This window comes from Notamacropus eugenii, chromosome 2 (assembly GCF_028372415.1).
Source record: "Notamacropus eugenii isolate mMacEug1 chromosome 2, mMacEug1.pri_v2, whole genome shotgun sequence".
Taxonomy (NCBI): Eukaryota; Metazoa; Chordata; class Mammalia; order Diprotodontia; family Macropodidae; genus Notamacropus; species Notamacropus eugenii.
In genome coordinates this window covers 26,497,050-26,515,284 of record NC_092873.1, presented here as the reverse complement: position 1 = coordinate 26,515,284, position 18,235 = coordinate 26,497,050, and the positions used below count along the sequence as shown (strand labels likewise).

Below are 18,235 nucleotides of genomic sequence, written 5' to 3'. Positions count from 1 at the left end.
CCAGAATCGTCCCAGCCAGGCCAGGCCAGGACTCCCTCTTACACATTAAGGGATTTGGGGATTCTGAGCCCAGGGGGAAGGAAGGCTGACTCATCCCCACCCCCTCTCAGATCCCCCCAGGAAGCGCGTGGACTCTCCAATGTTGAACCGACATGGAAAGCGGAGGCCTGAAAGGAAATCCATGGAGGTCCTCAGTGTGACGGACGGCGGCTCTCCAGTCCCTGCCCGCCGAGCCATCGAGATGGCCCAGCATGGCCAGAGGTAAGTGCCAGCTGTGGCTCCCCCAGACCTGGCTGTTCCCACCTTCTCTCCCTTCTCCTCCAACCTCCCCCCCACCCCTCCCACAGCTATCCTCTTCAGCAGGATCAGGGCTGGCTGCTTGCCCCTGCAGGTTGAAGAGTCAAGCTGCTGGCTGGGGCAGGGCTCAGGCTGGCTCCAGCGAGGAGCCAGGTCTTGGCTGGGCAGCATTTAGGGAGTCTGGCGGTGTGTGCTGGCTGAGCTTTGCTTACTCAGCTTGGGGCTTGGCACTCCAGGGGCAACAGGCAAGGGAGGGCCTGGAGGTGTAGTTAGCAGTATTGTGATGTCTAACAAGGCTGGAGAAACCCTGACAGGGCAGGAAGCCAACTGGCTGAGGATCGTCCTGGAAGATAGGGTGGGGGGAGTACCAGATCTGCTCAACTGACTGCCTTTGAGAGCTGAGGAATACCTGAGCCTTGTCAGAAGAGCAGAGCCTGGCGGGGCTGCTATGTCTGATTCCCTACAAGTAAAGTTTGGGGGCTGCTGCCCCTGACCCCCATGAGCAGGGCCTGGCAGGTCTTCTGTGTCTGACCTCCCTCCCAACAAGAGCAGGGCCTTGGGGGCCTGTTGTGTCTGACCTCCCCCCCCCCCCCCCCACATAAGAGCAGGGTCTGGAGGCCCAGGAGTGAAGTATCTGATCTTCCATGTGCAAGGCCCAGGGAGCTGGTGTCCTTGACTCCCATGAGCAGGATCTCAGAAGCAACTGTGTCTGAACATCCATGAGTAAGGGATGGGGAGCTGCTGTCCCTGATCCCCAGCAGAACCTGGGAAATACCAGTCAAGTACCAAAAAGACTACCTCTGAGGTGTCCCTCCCCAGCTCATGGCCTTCCTTCCCCAACCTGAGGCAGGCCCAGGACTCTGAGCCTCTGACAGAAAAGTGGGCTCCAGCCTCCCACTGGAGAGGAGCAGTCGTTCAGCCACAAGGCCAACGTGTCTTGGGCCTACCTGGAGGTGGTGACCTACCTCAGCCCACACCTCACTTCCAGCTAAAGGAAGGGAAGGAGGGAAGAGAGAAAGCAGGGGCCAAGCTTGAGTACTGACTAGGGGCCTGCAGTGAGGGGAAGCCAGGAGAAGGGAGGCAGAGCTAAATCCACAGACCCCTGGCCTGGGCTGGGCAGGGCTGGGCAGTACAGGGCCAGGTACCTCTTCTGAGGGAGCAGGCTTGGATGCCTATGAAACCTGGCCTGGTAGGTCCAGCGGGTCCCACTCATCTCTCCAGGGATAGAAGGTTCTCTCTCAGAGCCAACTGCCTCCCCTCCCCTCCAGGCCTGCCCCTCCTGCACTCATACTTCCCTCTAGCAGAGAGTAAGTTACCAAGATGAGGACTCAGGGAGGAAGGGGCCTTGTGACAGGGACCCTGCGGTCCAAGGAGAGAAGGGAGCTGCCTCAGGCCCTACCAGGCTTCCTACAGATCCCCCTGTGGGCTCCCACTGAGCCAAGGAAAGGAACCAGCAGCTACTGGGGGGGGGGGGGATGTCAGGTTCCCTGGAAAGGATGTTCCTGACATGCCTGTAGGACCCAAGAGGCACCATGAGAAAGGCACCATGTGCTCACCCAGGGGTGCATAGTGTGGGCTCATTTGGGCCACACCGTAGGTACATTAGGAGTTTGCTGCAGGTACCCTGGGACTCATTTGGGCCACCAAACACATTCTAGAGACCTAGGGTAAGGAAGGGGGCTCTGGAAGCCTGAGGATGGGCTGCCAGATACCTACAAGAAGCCTAGGGTGTGGGGATGCTAAAGGCTGAGTTCTCTCTGGCCCCCTACATTCCCTCCCCAAGGAGAGCTCTGAAATGTACTGCCTGATGGGGTCATGGATATAACTGGAGTGAGACTGGCAAGAGGCTGTGAGGAAGAAGGCCCCTCCCTCCTAGAACTGTCCTGTCCAGGTTCTCTAGTGCACTGGGAGGTCTGAGTCCCCAGAGTCTGAGATGCCCACACTCTACAGACCAAGTAGTGGCCTTTACCAGACCCAGGGAGCCCGGGTTCTTGGAGCAGAAAAGGACAAGGCAGGCAACACCCCGTGCCTGATCCCTTCTGCAACTTGGCCAGAATCTGCCAAGCAAGAGAACTGGTCAATCAATGCCCCTGTGGAGGCTGTGAATGGGCACCCAGGCCAGGGCTGGCAGTCCCAGCAGGGGGCACCATTTAGATGGGAGGTGCCATGCCTGTCCTTCTATCCAGTCCTCAGCCTCCATGTAGGTCCGGGGAGGGAACCCTCAAAGCCCTGGGACTCTAGCTCGAGGGGCCCTGAGCCCCTGCCTCGACTGGCCACATTCCCCCTGAGGCCAGGGCCGGGTTGGGCCAGGGACACAACCATCTCAGTAACTCTGTTTTCTCACTCTGTTCCTGCCATAGTAAAGCCCTGTTCAGTAAAAGCCTGGATATCTCCGAAGCCCATCCCAAATTCAGCAAAGAAGACAGGTACACGCCCCGCCCGGCCTGCGTCCCTCCCCCCACTGCTGAAACCTTAAAGATGCAGGGCAGAGCAGCCGGCAGGGACCCGGGGCAGCAGCCCTGGGCTGAATGGCTCTGGGCGGGCCCCGAGCGGGGCTGCTCTGAGGTCTGGGCAAGAAGGGACTGAGCCCTGTCAGGTTCAGCTCAATCTCAGAGTGACCTCCGCCTGGGGGGGCAGGCTGGCAGCCAGGGGCACAGAGGGCAGGGCCACCATCAGGAAGTAGCATGCACATGGCACTGCCCTGGGCTGAATGGCTCTGGGTGGGCCCCGAGCGGGGCTGCTCTGAGGTCTGGGCAAGAAGGGACTGAGCCCTGTCAGGTTCAGCTCAACCTCAGAGTGACCTCCGCCCGGGGGGGCAGGCTGGCAGCCAGGGGCACAGAGGGCAGGGCCACCATCAGGAAGCAGCATGCACATGGCACTGCCCTGGGTGCCCAGTCAGAGGACCAGACATTGGGTCCATTTCTGCTGCTTCCTCACCCTGTGACCATATGACAGGGGTCACTGGTCTGTCTGGACCTCACCTGGGGCAATGGTGAGAGGAGAGGGCTGGATGGGTGGCCACAGAGATTCATTGCAGCTCTGTCTGTGAGCCCGTGAGTCCAAGCCTCAGCACTGCTCCCCATCCCCGACAAACCTCTGTCCACAGGTGACATTTGATCACACTGAAAGCTGGGCAGACAACCCCTAGTCAGGGATGGAGGGAGGAGAAGGGAGTCTGGGCCAGGTCTGGCCTTGTACTAGAGGCCTCCAAGACCCTTCAATCCAGGATGCCAGGGTTCTGATTTGGATCTCCATGTGTACATGCTCAGCATAGCCACAGCTGCATGGGCACACATGTCCTCATACATGCATCCACATGTGTGCACATGCATCCTCATAGGGGATCAAGAGCCTTACCTGACTGCGGGCCATACCCTGACAGTCATGCTCTTCTGAACAGGAAGTGAGTGCCAGAAAACTGCAGGCAGTACCTAGAACACTCCTCAGTGTTACTGCAAGTGGTGCCTAGAACACTCTTCAGTGTTACCACAGGTGGTACCTAGAACATTCTTCAGTGTTGTTGCACATGGTACCTAGAACAGTCCTCAATGTTACTGCAGGAGGTACCTAGAACACTCCTCAGTGTTATTGCAAGTGATGCCTAGAACACTCCTCAGTGTTACCACAGGTGGTACCTAGAACATTCTTCAGTGTTACTACCTGGGCCATGGGCCCCAAGTCCTCTCCTTCCTGGAGGAAGAGAGGAAGAGAGTTACACATAGAAGTTCCTGAGGAAGAGCTGGGAGCCTGAGAGGAAGCACCCCATTGAATCTCCCAAAGTCAACACTGGGGGCTTTTACAGGAAGGCTGGCTCCCCGGGCCACAGCCAAGCCCTGTCTCCAAACCCTGATGTGACAGGTCCTGAGCTCTGGGAGCAGGCCAGTGAGGGCTCCTGGGGCAGCTCCTTTCAGAGTCCAGGGCAGTCAGGGGTGGGTGGGTGGATTCATGCCAGCCTGCCCTGCCCTGCTGGGGCTGCTGAGTCTTGGCCATCCTAAATGGGACCTGTACTTTGTGGGTTAAAGGCAAACTGCATCTTTAAGGGTCTAGCCCCCCCTCCAGCAGGTGCACTTGGTTGTCTTGGTAGCTAAGGCTGTCTCTGTCACCTTTCCCAATGAGCAGTGGCTTTCTCTCTCCTCTTCCTCTCTCTTCTCCCCCTTCTTCATCCCTTCCTCATATCCGTCTTCCCAGGTACTGTTGTTTTCCCTTCCTGAGGCAGGGTGCATAGCTCTGCAGTGCCCTGTCTCAAGATCCAGGGTGTGACTTGGCAATGTGCTGCACGGCTGGGCCTCCACTGGCCCAGGGCTGGGGGCTCTGGACTGGGGCCCGGGACTCAGTGCTTCCTTATTTCCTCCCTTCCTCCCTCCCTCCTCCCTGTCCTCTTCCCCACCCACCACCCATTTCCTTATTTTCTTCTGATTTGGAATGTGAAGATCCATCCACTTTGGTTTCCTGTGTATATCAGAGCTGAGCAGGCTGTGTATATCAGCTGAGACCTAGCCGTTCACTAACCTCTTGGGACTCTCCAGCTGCCACTGTAGCCAGCCAGCAAGGCCCTGTATGCTTTTTCATAGGAGCTCCAGATAGGCTGGCTCAAGTCAGAGGCTGTACCCCAGCCCACAGCTTGTCTCTGGGGCCCGTGGCCCCACATCAGAGTCCTGAACTTCTAGCTTTCCTCTGACACGATCTTGAAGGCAGTGAGGGAGCCAAAACTGAAAGCTAATTATCTATGCCATGGTTCCAAGCGATAGGAGTGGGGGCTTCACTGGCTAAGGGCCAGGACAGTGGGGAGGGAACAGGTCTTGGGGTTAGAGGGAAACAGAGTATCCATGTGTGTCCTGAGAGCCTCCTCCCTCCTATGGACTGTTGTCCATGCCCAGCTCAACTTCCCTGCTGCCGGGCAGCTGAAAGGAACTGAAACTTTTGTTCTTGGAGGGAAGTGCCCACCTCCCTCACTGCCCTCGGGTCAAGCTGAGCTGAGTTGTTGAGAGAAGGCAGCCTTCTCTTCAGTAATCCACCAATCAATAAACATTTATGAAGTCCCTACTGTGTGCCCAGCATAGCGCTAAGCACTCAGGTCCTCCAAAGGTGAAAGAACACTGGCTTCTTCAGAGGTCTTAGGTTCAAATTTCATCCCTGATGTTTACTAGCTGTGTGACCTTGGACAAACCACTCCCAGGCCTCAGTTTCCTCATCTGTAAAATGAGCACCCTCTGAGGCCCCTTCCTAATCAGAGCAGATGTGAGAGAGACCCAGGGAGCTGGGCTGGGGGTCGAAGGATAGAAGGGGAGGAGGTCTCTGGTCTCTCTTAGAAGCTTGGATTGGTCCAAGGGGTTTGTGCTGGGATACATTGTCCTGGGGCAAGGAGACCCTGGGAGTCTCTGTCCACTCTTTCACTGTGCTTTTCATCCTCTTCCTCCCCTGTGGCTGTTCGGGGCCCCTTTCTCTCCCTTCCTTTCTTGTTTTCTTCCTCCAAGGATGGCCAGTGCTAGTGCATTGGGGTAAGCAATTTGGATTCTTCTGATGGGGCCCCAGGGCCCATCACTAGGTGCCCTTGGGGACATTGGGGTTTGGATTTATGGGAGCTCTTTCTTTGGTGGGAACTTCTGTTGGGGATGGGAGTGGAGGAGGGAATAGACTTGGGGTCTTTCTTCAATCTGAAGAAAATGTTGGGATGCAGAGACTGTGTATGAATGGAAGGGGAGCTGTCCTCAAGCGCTGGTGCTGATTCCCAGGCTGAGTACTGGGGTGGTGCTCATGCATAGCACATGGAGCCACCTGCTGTGTATACAGCTCCCTTTTTTGGAGAGGCAGGAATTCTGGGTCTCTGGTCCTGCTCCTAGAGTTGGCTTCCCTAGTGTCTGTGGGGGTGGAAGGTAGACAAAGGCACGTCTCCCTCCATGGTGGTGGCTGAACTTCCCCCCCATGACCTCTCCTGGTCCTTGTGCCAGGCCTGAAAGCAGACCAACTTCTTGCTTCTTACCCCCTCATCTGTTGCCCTCTCATCCTACTCCCACCCCCCAGAGCCCCAAGCCACATGACCTTGGACTAGTAGATGAGGCCTAGATGCTGGAGGGCCGGTCTAGGGCTCCTGCAAGAAACCCCAGGATTAAGGGCCTTGCTCTATCACAGCATGTTGTGGAGGGGAGAGCAAAGGGGAGAAGACATGACAGGGGTGGGCAACAAGAGGAAACTTGGGCCAGGTAATGTCCCACTGAGGCTCCAATGGGGCTACTGATTTCTCTGGGGTTGGGGAGAGGCAGGGATGAGCCTGTCTCAGCCAGAATGGTAATGGATTGCCCTCACTGTCCCTGTCTCCTGGGTCAAGTAGGTCAAGTCAGAAGGGAGGCATGAGGGGGATCTGCTGCCCACAGGGGTCAAGAAGTTACCTTGGTGGAGGAGAGTGCTGACATCAGCAGGGACTTCCAAGAGTGGCACTGAGGAGTCCAGCTCCTCATGGGCAAAGGGAAAGAGCCCTAGGCACCCAAGCAAGGCCAAAGAGCAGCAGGAGGCCATGCCAGCCAGGCCAGGGTTGGGGGGAGGTCAGGGAGAACTCTGAAGACTTAACCTAGTGCTCATGTGGCTGGGGGAATGAGAAGGCATCTAGGCAGCTCTAGAGAGTTCAAGTCTCCTGAGGAAGCTGCAGAGGTCTACGTGACCCCCAAGCCCCATGGCTCCCCAGCCAAGTTCTTGGGAATGGCCAGGAAACAGCTGCCCTGCCTTTCCATCCTTGGGGTGGGCAACAGTATTACAAAATCTGGGCACACACACATATGCACACTCATGCACATACACACACATACATGTACATGTGCACACATCTCAAAACATTCTAAAAAAGGATCCCCAGCCTCTCAGCACCTTCTGAAGCAGTCTCTTCCACACCGGGATGGCTGTCATTGTTGGGAAGCTTTTCCTGACACCATCCAACTTCAGTCTGCTCCTTTGAAGTGACCTCTCCCCCATGCTCCCCCCATTGCTCCTAGTTCTGACATCTGGGGCCAAGTACAAAAGGTCAGTCCCTCTTCCCATGACAACTCACAGTCCTCCCGACCTGAGAAATCTCCGCTCTCCAGCTTGACAAAATCATTCCCAAAAAGTGATCCCCAGAAGAGACCCCAGCCCTCCAGATGCGGACTGACCAGAACAGAGGGAGAGGATGCCCCGTTATTCATTCAAGTCACTAAAATCTCCAGATTTAGTTCAAAGACACACCTCCCTCAGCACACTGTGCTTGCATCCCTGGTACTTTGCACTGTTATGGCCAGTTCCATCTACCTCTTTGGTCCCTGACTCATCCAGTCTGTTAGAATGCCTTCCTTCAAGGTATGGTCCCTCTGTCAGATTGCACAGATATGTCTGAGACATCCATGCCTTTATCCAAGACATATATGTCAATGCCATTGTTGTAGCTAGCATTTCCATGGTGCTAGAAAGTTTGAGAAGCACCCTGCAGACAAGATAGCAGGACCAGAACAGATCCCTGAGCGACCCCCATACTTCTGGACTTCTCTGAAGCCTTCGACACTGCTGGACACCTTCTCCTGAACACCTTTTCTCTGGGTTTTGGCGAGCCTGCTTTTTCCTGGCTCTCCTCCTACTTCTCTGACTGCCCCTTCTTCATTTCTTCTGTGGAATCTTCTGTTCATGCTCACTAACTGTGGGTGCCCCCAAGGTTCTGTCCTGGGACCTCTTCTCCTTCTATGCTATCTCAGCTACTGATCTTATCACCTCCTGTGAGTTTCATTATCACTTCTATGAAACTGATTTCCAGGTCAGTCTATCCAGCCTGTCTTTCTCCTCATCACCAGTCTTGCATTTTCAACTGTCCGTCAGACATCTCCTGCTGGACCTCCCATAGACATCTTAAACTCAGCATGTATTCTCTTTTTCCCCAAACCATTTTTCTTCCCTCTACTATGGAGGGCACCCCTATCCCCCCAGGCCCCAACCTTGGGTTGTCCTCAACTCCTCACTCTTACAGCACATGCCCAATCCATTGCCAGTCTCTGTCATTTCTACCAGACAAAATCTCCCTTAGGTGTTTTCCTTGCGATCATCTCTCCCCTAGACTATTGTTATAAGCTTCTAATAGGGTTCCCTTCCCCTCCAGGCCACCCTCCATTCAGCTGCTTAGGAAAGTGATTTCCTAAAGTCTTGCCATGTTCCCCTTTCCTCTCCTACCCTCACACACTCAATGATCTCCAAAATACTATTTGGCATTCAAAGTCCTTCTCAACCCACCCCCTCCTTTCCAGTCTCATTACCCTTTTTCCCTTCCATGCACTTGAAGATCCACTGAGGCCCGTGGCTTACTCACACACAACAATCCACCTCCTAACTCATGCCTTTATGCTAGAAGGCTCCCCTTTTCCACCTTGCCCTTTGCTTCCCAATAGAGTAAAACACATAACTGCCCTCTTGTGGTCCTCAGGTCTCCTTGTCAGCCTCAGGTCACTTTCAGGGTCATCCGTCTTGACACTATTTTCACAGGACTGTACCCACTCATGTCTTCATCCTCCCTGACTTTCTGTCTACATTTCTTTAAAATCCAAGGAGTTGAGCTCCTGAGCAGCCACATCGGTCTCTGTACAACTCTGCCTTTTCCTCTTCATCAGAATTATTCTCCTTCTGTGGCTTCAGGATTTAATTCTTAAGAGCACCTTATCTCTTCTGGGTTGAGTTTCCCTGCAAAATTCTGGGCCACAAGGTCCTACTTATCATTTCTCTGAACCATCTTTCTTGGCCTACTCAATTCAATTCAACAAAAAAGCTTGGGTTAGAAGGAGGTAAGAATCTGTTACTTTCTCTGCCTCCATTTCCCTGGCAGAATCTAGCCTCAGGGGCCCAATGGCCCTGGGAGTAAGAGTATGCTACAGACATGGAAAGTGGAAAGGGAACCTGCACTGGCTGCTGGGATGGACAGAGGATGGGAAGCAGGCACAGCTCCCTTAAGGCCTGCTATGATTTGGCCCCAGCACCTTGGGGAGTCTGCCTCCTGCCCAGACTCTTGGCTCACTGTCTCCTGCGAGCAGAGCAAGTAACAGACAAGGAGTGCTTAGAAGAGCCCTGGACAGTGGCAGAACAGGCCAGTTTGTGGTGTTGAGCTTTGAGACAGCAGAAGGCAGTGCTGGAGGCAGAGGGATGCCTCGGCTTGGGCAATGCCCTTGCCCCGGCCCCAGCTGGTGAAACAGCTTGGACCCAATGACCAGGAAGGGCATTGGAGGCAGGAAGAGGGTGCTGGGGTCAGTGGGTTCTGGGTTCTGAGCCTGCCTGCCTGCCCTGAGGACTCTTTCTTGATTGTGTTTCCTCAGGTCCCGGTCCATCAGCGGCGCATCGTCGGGTCTTTCCACTAGCCCTCTTAGTAGTCCGAGGGTAAGTATTGCTTCCCACCTCACACCCCAGTGGGCATCTATGGGCACCTCTCTGCCCTGTCCTCTGAACCCTGATGACCTGCTACAGCCTGGCCCTTGGCCTGTGAGGGATGGCTTCCATTCCATTCATGGCTTGTTTTGACCATTTTCAGTCATCAGGAAGTCCTCTGGGCCTTCTCTAGGTGGGGCAGGTCACAGGCACTGCAGAGCTAGGGGGTCCCGGTGCCCACATGAGATTGGCTCTGAGAAACCAACAGAAAGGAGAGAAGTGAAAGAGTGACTAAATCTACACACATGCACACATGTGTACACCCATTTGCATGCAGACTTACATGACCGTGATCACACAACACATGTGGGCATAGAGACCTCTGGCCCAGTAGAGTGCTGTAACCAATAGGGTCTGCTTGCCAGGTAGGCCTCCTGTTCCTAGAGGGTGCCAGAAGGATCATGGCCCACACTAGCTTCTGTTCTGAACAGGTTAATGGCCATTTGGGGAAGCAACAGATATGGAGGCAGAACAGCCTCGTTACACTGCACATAAGTCCCAAGGGACTGTGGGTCAAGGACTAGAGAACCCTCCCCTTTGGCAGTGGTTGGCCCATGGTAAGGTTGGCCTGAGACTTCTGGCCCCAAGGCCTAGGCCTGGATCCCCCAGGGGGGTGGATGGGAGTAATGGCAGTGACCAAGTTCTGGCAAGGTTCCATTTATAGTAGATGGTGACAGCTCCTTAGTCAGCCCTGGAGGGGTCTCCTCTGTCCCATCAGAAGTCTGCATCCCCAGCCGAATCCCCAGAGCTGTGGGTCCCCTTGGCAGGAGGCAGGCCAGGCCAGGTCAGGACCGGTGCCACGTCCACAGCCTTGCTGGAGGGAAGGAGTCTTCATTCAGTGTGGTCACAGCTTGGTTCTGGGTCTGGGGACAAACCTGACATCCAGGGTTTAGATCAGAAAGAACTTTCGGCATCTTCTGATCCAACCTCCTAATGTTTCAGAGGAGGAAACTGAGGCCGAGGTCACAGATGTAGTAAATAGCAGAACCAGAATTCAAACCCAGGTCCACTGACTGTTGCCAGCATAGCCCAGAGAAAGGCACCAAACAGTCCCTCTCCTTAGCCTTCTCCAAACCTGATCGGCTCTTCTTGACCTTCCCCCAACCCGTACTCCCCCTTCTCAGTTAGGCAGCATAGGCTTCCCTTCCCCAGAGCTCCTACTAGAGAGTGAGGCTATGGGAGGCCCACAACAGGGCCCAGGGCCAAGGAAAATTACCAAGGTCTCCCAGATCCTTCAAGAATCCATCAGCTTCTCAGGATGCCCACAGAGATGACACAAGGTGCCCAGCTGGGAACTCCAGCTCCCAAGGGGGTCTAAGAACCCTTGTACTTCAGGTCTTCCCAAGCAAGTGGGTGACATGGGGCAGGACAGCTGGGCAAATTCCATGGTCCTTCCTCTGAGACCTCCGATGGCCTGGTCAAGTTGGTTTGTGTTGGGTCCTGCCTGGGAGGGTCAGTGCCCTGGGAAAACATCTCTTGAGCCCCTCTCTGAAGAGAAGGGTGGGCAGGGCCAGGGGCAGGACCAGCAGTCAGGGGCTTTCTCTTTCTGTTTCCTGGTTGGATGCCCACCTCCCCTCCCACCATGCTGGACTCATGGACTTCTTTGCTTCGCCCTGTGTGTGACTTGGCTGGGTGGCTGAGGTGGCCAAGGCCGGGGCAACATGTGGCTGCTGGTTCTGTTGCTGCTAGCCGTTCTTTGCTAACTGCATGTTCTCTTTGTGTGTTTTTCTGTACGTGCCTTCGTGTGTTTGTTCGTTTGTGTTTTTTTCTTTGCAACCCCCCTCACCCATCACCTGTGCTTCCCTCCCCATGGGGCCCTTGAGCCTCCGGGGGTTTGTGCTCTGATTTTTCTTTCTTCATCCGCCTGCGTTGGGGTGCATGTGGGTGCGTGTGGGTGCTGTGCACGGACACTCCCCTGCTCGCTCTTGCTCCTTCTCCTTTTCTTCTTTCTCTCCCTCTCTTTCTTTCTCACTTGCTCACACCTGCTCTCTCTCTCTCACTCCCACACTTTCTTTCTCGATCTCGCTATCTCTCTCTCCTCTCCTCTTTGCCTCCTTCCTTCTTTCAATCTTTCTCTGTGTCTGTTGTAGCCTATCAGAAAATTTTTCATCCCTCCCCAGCCCCCTGAGCCCCCCTTTCTCCCTCGCACCCAAATGTCCTTGGACCCCGAAGCTCGTAGGGACACCTCACGGCCCGGACCCGCCCTCCAACCAAAACCAGCGATGCAACCCAACCCAAAGACACAGACCTTACCATCCAAGGGCAAAGTGACGGACAAACCTCTGCAGTCCACCAAGTCCAACCCGCTCCCCGCCAGCACCATCGGCACCGTCCCGGCCCCGCCCCCACCTGGCCCGACCGGTCCAGCCCGAACTCTGGCTGCGGGCATGCTCAGCCCGGAGCTGGCGGGGCCGGCGGGCCACCTGCACCCCTTATCCCCCATCAGGCTGCTCCCTGCGAGTACTGACCCGAGCACCAAATCTATCCCCATCATACAGGTGACCCCTCACCCCTCTCCAAGGGGCAGCCCCCTCCCTACCCCCAAGGGAACGCCCGTCCACACGCCAAAGGAGAGCCCGGCGGGCACGCCCAACCCTACGCCACCGTCCAGCCCCAGCATCGGCGGGATGCCCTGGAGGACCCGGCTCAACTCCATCAAAAACAGCTTCCTGGGGTCTCCTCGATTCCACCGGCGGAAACTGCAGGGTGAGTGGCCTGCGCCCCTCCAGCCACCTCGTGAGAGAAAGGGGGAGGTTACTGGGCCCTTCAGACTTCCTGGCTGCCCCCTCCCTAGTCCTTGGGTGAGGCTCGGGGAGATCCTGCTCTGCAGTAAGTGCTGGGAGGGAGGCCGATCGGGAGGCACCGGACATCTCCCAGCCTAGGGAGGCCAAGTTCAGATTCATGGACAGGAGAGAAGCAGACTCCCTCTGCCCTGACTGCGTCTCTGCACCAGAGACAGACACAAGCAAGGAATGATATACACACATGCACCCACATACACACGCACATGTGTTCGCGCACACTCACACATACATGCAACACACAAAGACATATGCATGTACAGTCACAGACAGACAGACAATGCTCACACGTTCAAACACATGCACACAACTCTGAATATGCACACACACATCCACAAATGGGCTCACTCACACACACCTTACCTCCCTTGACTGGCTGTGCCTGAGGTTACAGTCTGGGCCTGCCCTCATGTGACCTCCCTCCTGTCCGGTGACTACAGCCTGAATTCTGTCCTGGTAGGTGTGGCATCCTCAGGAGCAGCAGTTTGTGGGATGGAGCCTGTGCCTATCTGCCCACAGCTCCAGATGCCACCTCACTTGAAGTATCCAGTGCAAACCACAGCTGTATACAGAGCTCCAAGTACATGACTCCATATCATGGGGACTGACCGGTGTGGTCACTTGAAGGGTCCCCTCTGGGACAGCTTCCATTTTCTGGCAATCTACCCTGAGCCTAGAGGGTCAGTGCCCAGAGGAGTGAATGTCCAGCTGCTAGGTTGGGCTCCACAGGTTGTGTCCAGCCACTGGCCATGACCAGGAAACTAAATGGCAAGCCTCAGGAGAGGGGGACCCTCCCTGCCTTTGCACCTGGAGATGCAGACAGGGAAGGGAAGACACTGGCCTAGGCTTTATTGGGCTGAGATATCCCTGTGGTTCTCTGTGAGACTGAAGTTGAGTTCATATTATGATGCTTCCTGTGTGCCCAAAAGAGGCCAGGCCTGCCTGCCCAGCCCAGGGCCCTCAGGCCCCACTGGTACTGCTGGCTGCACTGTCCTGTGCAGGCTCCCTGATTCCCTGCATGCTTAGCGTTATCGAGGCACTCCTCACCAATCTCCCACCAGTATCTGTGGAGTCTTCAGGAACAAGAAAACTAGCTGTGGCAAAAGGCTAGACAAGGTCACTAGCTCACAGCTTTAGCTCCTGGGCCAACAACCCTGCTGAGGGTTTGCCAAGGTCAAAGTGGAGGCCAGAGATCTGCCTCCAAGGAGACTGAGGCTGTCTGCCCTGAGCCATAGCATCCATTACAATGGGCACCAAACTCTGGCCTTGGGAAGCTTTCCATTTTCTGATCCTGAGGCCCAGTGGAGCCACACTGGTGGTAGCCTGTCCTGAAACTGGGTCCAACTGTTCTATCACACCTGGGAGCAAGTGGGCAGCAGAGATGGGAAAAGGGCTGTGGAGTCACCATGTCCTCTCTTTCCCCCTTGGTGCCTGGCTGAGTGCAGTTCCTACACCAGAGGAGATGTCCAACCTGACCCCAGAATCATCCCCAGAGTAAGTGACCTCTACCCCACTTCCCCAGTCTTCCCCAATCTAAGTGACTCTGAGACCCAGCAGAGGCAGAGAGATGTGGACTGAGCAGATGCCCACCCTGAGCTGAGGAACAATGTCCCGCTAGGGGCCCAGTCTCTGGTCTGCTCAGGCCTAAGCAGTCTCTGGTTTAGCAAAGACTGCAAAGGTCACTTCCCTCCTCTGACTGGGCTCAGGCTGCTTCTCCAGACCATCCATCTTGCCCTCCTCCTTCACTTCTCTCTTTTCTTTTCCCTCTCCTTTTCCTGCCTGTCTGCCTGCCTACATGTCTGTCTGTCTGCCTGCCTGCCTGCTTGTCTATCTGCCTGCCTGCCTGCCTGTCTGTCTGTCTGTCTCTGTCTCTGTCTCTGTCTCTCTCTGTCTCTCTCTGTCTCTCTCTGTCTCTCTGTCTCTCTCTCTCTCTGTCTCTCTCTCTCTCTCTCACACACACACACACACACACACACACACACACACACTTTCATTTCTCCATATACATTGGCACCTCTGTCTATCTCCTTTCCCATCTCTGCCTCAGTTTGTATCTTTGGATCCTTTCCTATTGGCCTCAATGAGGCTGGGTGGGCTAGGGATCAATCAGCATTGGCCCATAGTCAGGAAGGAAATGAGAAGCGTTCACATCTCGATGGGGAGCTGTGGCTCCAAGGCTCTGGGCAGTACTAGAGTGGGTGTGCACATGATGTTCTTGGAGGGTCACACTGCCTTCAGGAGACTTCCTGCTCCAGGTGAGAGCCCATTATATCACCTGGAGCTAGGGGGAATCTTCAAGATGGTTCAGTACAACCCACTCATTTTGTATATAAAGAAATTGATCCCCAGAGAGGGAAATGTATTTGCTTAATCAATTAGTAAACATTTATTAAGTGCCTACTCTGTGTCAGGCACTGTTCTGAGCATGGCGAGTACAAAAAATAGGCAAAAGACAGACCATGCCCTTAAATTTATAGCAAAACCCAGAGTAGCCCTCAGGTCTCTTAACTCCATATCCAGTATATTTCCCATAGCAATGAAAGGAGCCCCTCCCCTATGTTGTCAACTGGTGACCCACACTCTATCACCTCAATTACGCACTTCTGGAGAGAGAGGGGGCAGAGTCAAGATGGTGGATTAGGAGCAGCCACTCAAGCTCAACTCTCCTATATTCTACCCTAAACTTTAAAAGAATGCCTCAGACAACATTTTGGATTAGCACAGCCCAGGTCAGGGTGAAAGATCTTTCCAGTCTAAGAAAATTTAGGTCAGCAGGAGAAGTCTATGACACCAGGGTGAAGCTAGTCAAGAGCCCACACACCCAACAGCATCAGCAGCACCACTAGTAGTGGAAGCAGCAGAAGCTTTGAGAGCTCTTAGCCTGGAGATGGTGAGGGGGTCAGACAACTGATCAGAAAGAGATTACTGGGGACCCTTTGCTGGTACTGGGTGAAGCTGGCACTGATTGGCAACTCCTTTGCCCATACATAGTTTTGGATCACAATCTAGGGTGGTAGGGAACCCTTGTGGTCAGTCACTGTTCACAGTTCTGGAGCCAAAAGAAGAACTGCCATTTGTGACTGTAGGGCAGCAGGGGCCCTTCCTGTGTAAAGACCAGAGCACAGACCAGGAGAGACCTAGCTCTAAAAATGGCAACATGAAAAATCCTGAAGCTTGGGACAGGGCCTCTTTACCCCACAGGTAGCAGAGGCCAACTTTAACATAAAGTTCAGAATCAAGACATAGACTGGAAAAATGAGAAAACAACCAAAAAATTGACTACAAAAAGCTACCATGATGGCAGGGAAGAGCAAAACATAAACTCGACCTGAAAACAGCTACAAAGTCTCAAAGAAAAATGCTAATTGAATCCATGCCCAACAAGAATTCCTTCAAGAATTCAAGAAAGCAATAAGAGTGGTAGAGGGAAAATTAAGAAAAGAGATGAGAGTAATGAAAAAAATATGAAAAAGAGAATTGACAGCTTCTTAAAAAGAGGCACAAAAATTCACTGAAGAAAATAATTCCTTAAAAAGCAGAACTGGTCAAATGGAAAAAGAGAAGCAAAAGTTTACTGAAGAAAGTAATTCCATAAAAAAACTAGAGTTGGGCAAGTGGAAGCTAATGACTCCATGAGACATCAAGAAACAATGAAATAAAGTCAAAAGAATGAAAGAAATAGAAGAAAATGTAAAATATCTCAGTGGAAAAACAACTGATCTGGAAAATAGACCAAGGAGAGATAATTTAAGAATTATTGAACTACCTGAAAGCCATGATCAAAGAAGAGCCTAGATATTATATTTCAAGAAATTATCAAGGAAAATTACCCCATCATTTTAGATTCAGAGGGATTTCAAATAGAATTTCAAAGAAACCACCAATCACCTCCTGAAAAAAATTCCCAAAGGAAAACTCCCAGGGATATTATAACCAAATTCCAGATCAAAGAGAACATACTACTGAGGAAAAGGTCGGTGTCCTGAGAGTAAGCTTTCATTGACCCCAGAAGGGCCTCCTGGTGATGCCTATGGCAGCGGCTTCCCCTCCTCCACATTCAGGGGCCAGGACCAGGGCTTTCCACACTGAGCTCATTGGAAGCCTGCTAGGGTTCTGTGTCTGCATGCTTCTTTGGCACACCTCACCAACGCGGCCCAGGCCCAAAGTCATGGTGTCCCAGAACCCTTCCTCTTTCAGCGTCTGCAAGTCTAACACTGCTTGGGACAGAGTACTAGAAGTGTTCTAGACTTGCCATGTTGGCAGAGACAACAAGGAAGAGAGAGAGCTAGTGTGATCCAAATTTAATTCTGACCTTCCAAGAAATGATAGAGGAGTCCCAGGAAGCTTGGAAAGAAGCAGCCATCTCCACCATCTTGGAGGTGCCATCAGGGTGTGCCACAGACTCTAGGAAGTCAGAAAATAAAGACGTGGTGCCCGGACTAGAACTTTTGAGATGCTCTGATGAAGACCAAGGAGGAAGCCCTGACACCAAATTCACAGATGAGTCCAGTGAGAAATACAAAGAGGACCAGAGTTCAGTGTGTCTTCTCAAGGAGCTCTCCGGGGTGCTAACCTTTCACAAAGACATGCACTTCCTGGTGAATTGGTTGTGTCTTTTGGAAGAAGCATCTGGCAGGAGTGATCTCAGCTTTCGTCAGTCACCTTTAAGAAATTATGAAGATCAGGAGATGAGCAATGAAGGGAAGTTTAGCCATAGAAAATTCAAAATAATCATAATGGCTAGCATTGCTGTAGTGTCTACTGTATGCCATGTACTGTGCTGAACGCTAGAAATCCTTTTTCAATTAATTCTCATAACAACCCTGGGAGATAAGTGCTATCACCATACCCATTTTACAGTTGAGGGAACTGAGATTAGGTAGCTTTTCTGGGGTCACATAGCTAGTAAGTGTCTGAGGAAAGATTCAAACTCAGGTTTTCCTGACTGCAAGCCCAGCATTCTATCCACTGTACCACCTTACCATCTTTATAGACAAGAAATTTGACAGAATTCCCACTAATGTGTGTAGGCATTTAGAAGAGAACATGAACCCAGGAGCCAGTCTGGGTTCATAAATCCCAGACATGCCAAGCTAACTTTATCTCCCTTTTTGATAGAATTGATAGGATATCACTAAATAGAGAGTCGGCAAAATGCCATTCCTATACTGTGTCTTGATTTTGGCAAGTTCTCCATTTCATGAATGGAGAATGAAATGTGTGTGGAATGATAGGTACCGTAGATGAATTCAGAACTAGTGCCATGAGTATCTCCAAAGGCATGCATAGATGGTCACCAAAGAGGAGTTCCTGGTAATGAACACTGGAGCCTCATCTTTATCTCTGTCTTGTTCAGTGCTCTTACCAATAAGGTCATGACCTCTCAGGTCTCTGAGATGCTTTTATTTGGGGATACCTTTGTCTGAACTTGTCTCTGTCTGTGTCTGTCTCTCAACATATAACTGTATCTGTTTGGTTGTTTAATTTTCAGTTTACCCTCATCTCCCAACATCCATGCCAGAATTTGTCCTTGTTCAGTCATTTCAGTTATGTCTGACTTCTCATGAACCCAGTTGGGGCTTTCTTGGCAAGGATACTAGAGTGGTTTGCCATTTCCTTCTGCAGCTCGTTTTACAGATGAGGAAACTGAAGCAAACAGGATGAAGTGACTTGGCCAGAGTCACACAGCTAGTAAACGTCTGAAGCTGGATTTGAAC

General features: G+C 53.0%; 1 protein-coding gene across 2 annotated transcripts in view; it reads left to right on the top strand.

Annotated features, from left to right (window-relative positions):
* Positions 1 to 18,235, top strand: part of BRSK2 (BR serine/threonine kinase 2) — a 155,254-nt gene that overhangs the window by 118,849 nt on the left and 18,170 nt on the right. For both annotated transcript variants that reach the window (XM_072639514.1, XM_072639515.1), the window contains exons 12-15: positions 111 to 261; positions 9,609 to 9,669; positions 12,216 to 12,423; positions 13,964 to 14,012. In XM_072639514.1, coding sequence (XP_072495615.1) covers positions 111 to 261; positions 9,609 to 9,669; positions 12,216 to 12,423; positions 13,964 to 14,012 — 469 coding nt within the window. The remainder of the gene's footprint in view (positions 1 to 110; positions 262 to 9,608; positions 9,670 to 12,215; positions 12,424 to 13,963; positions 14,013 to 18,235) is intronic.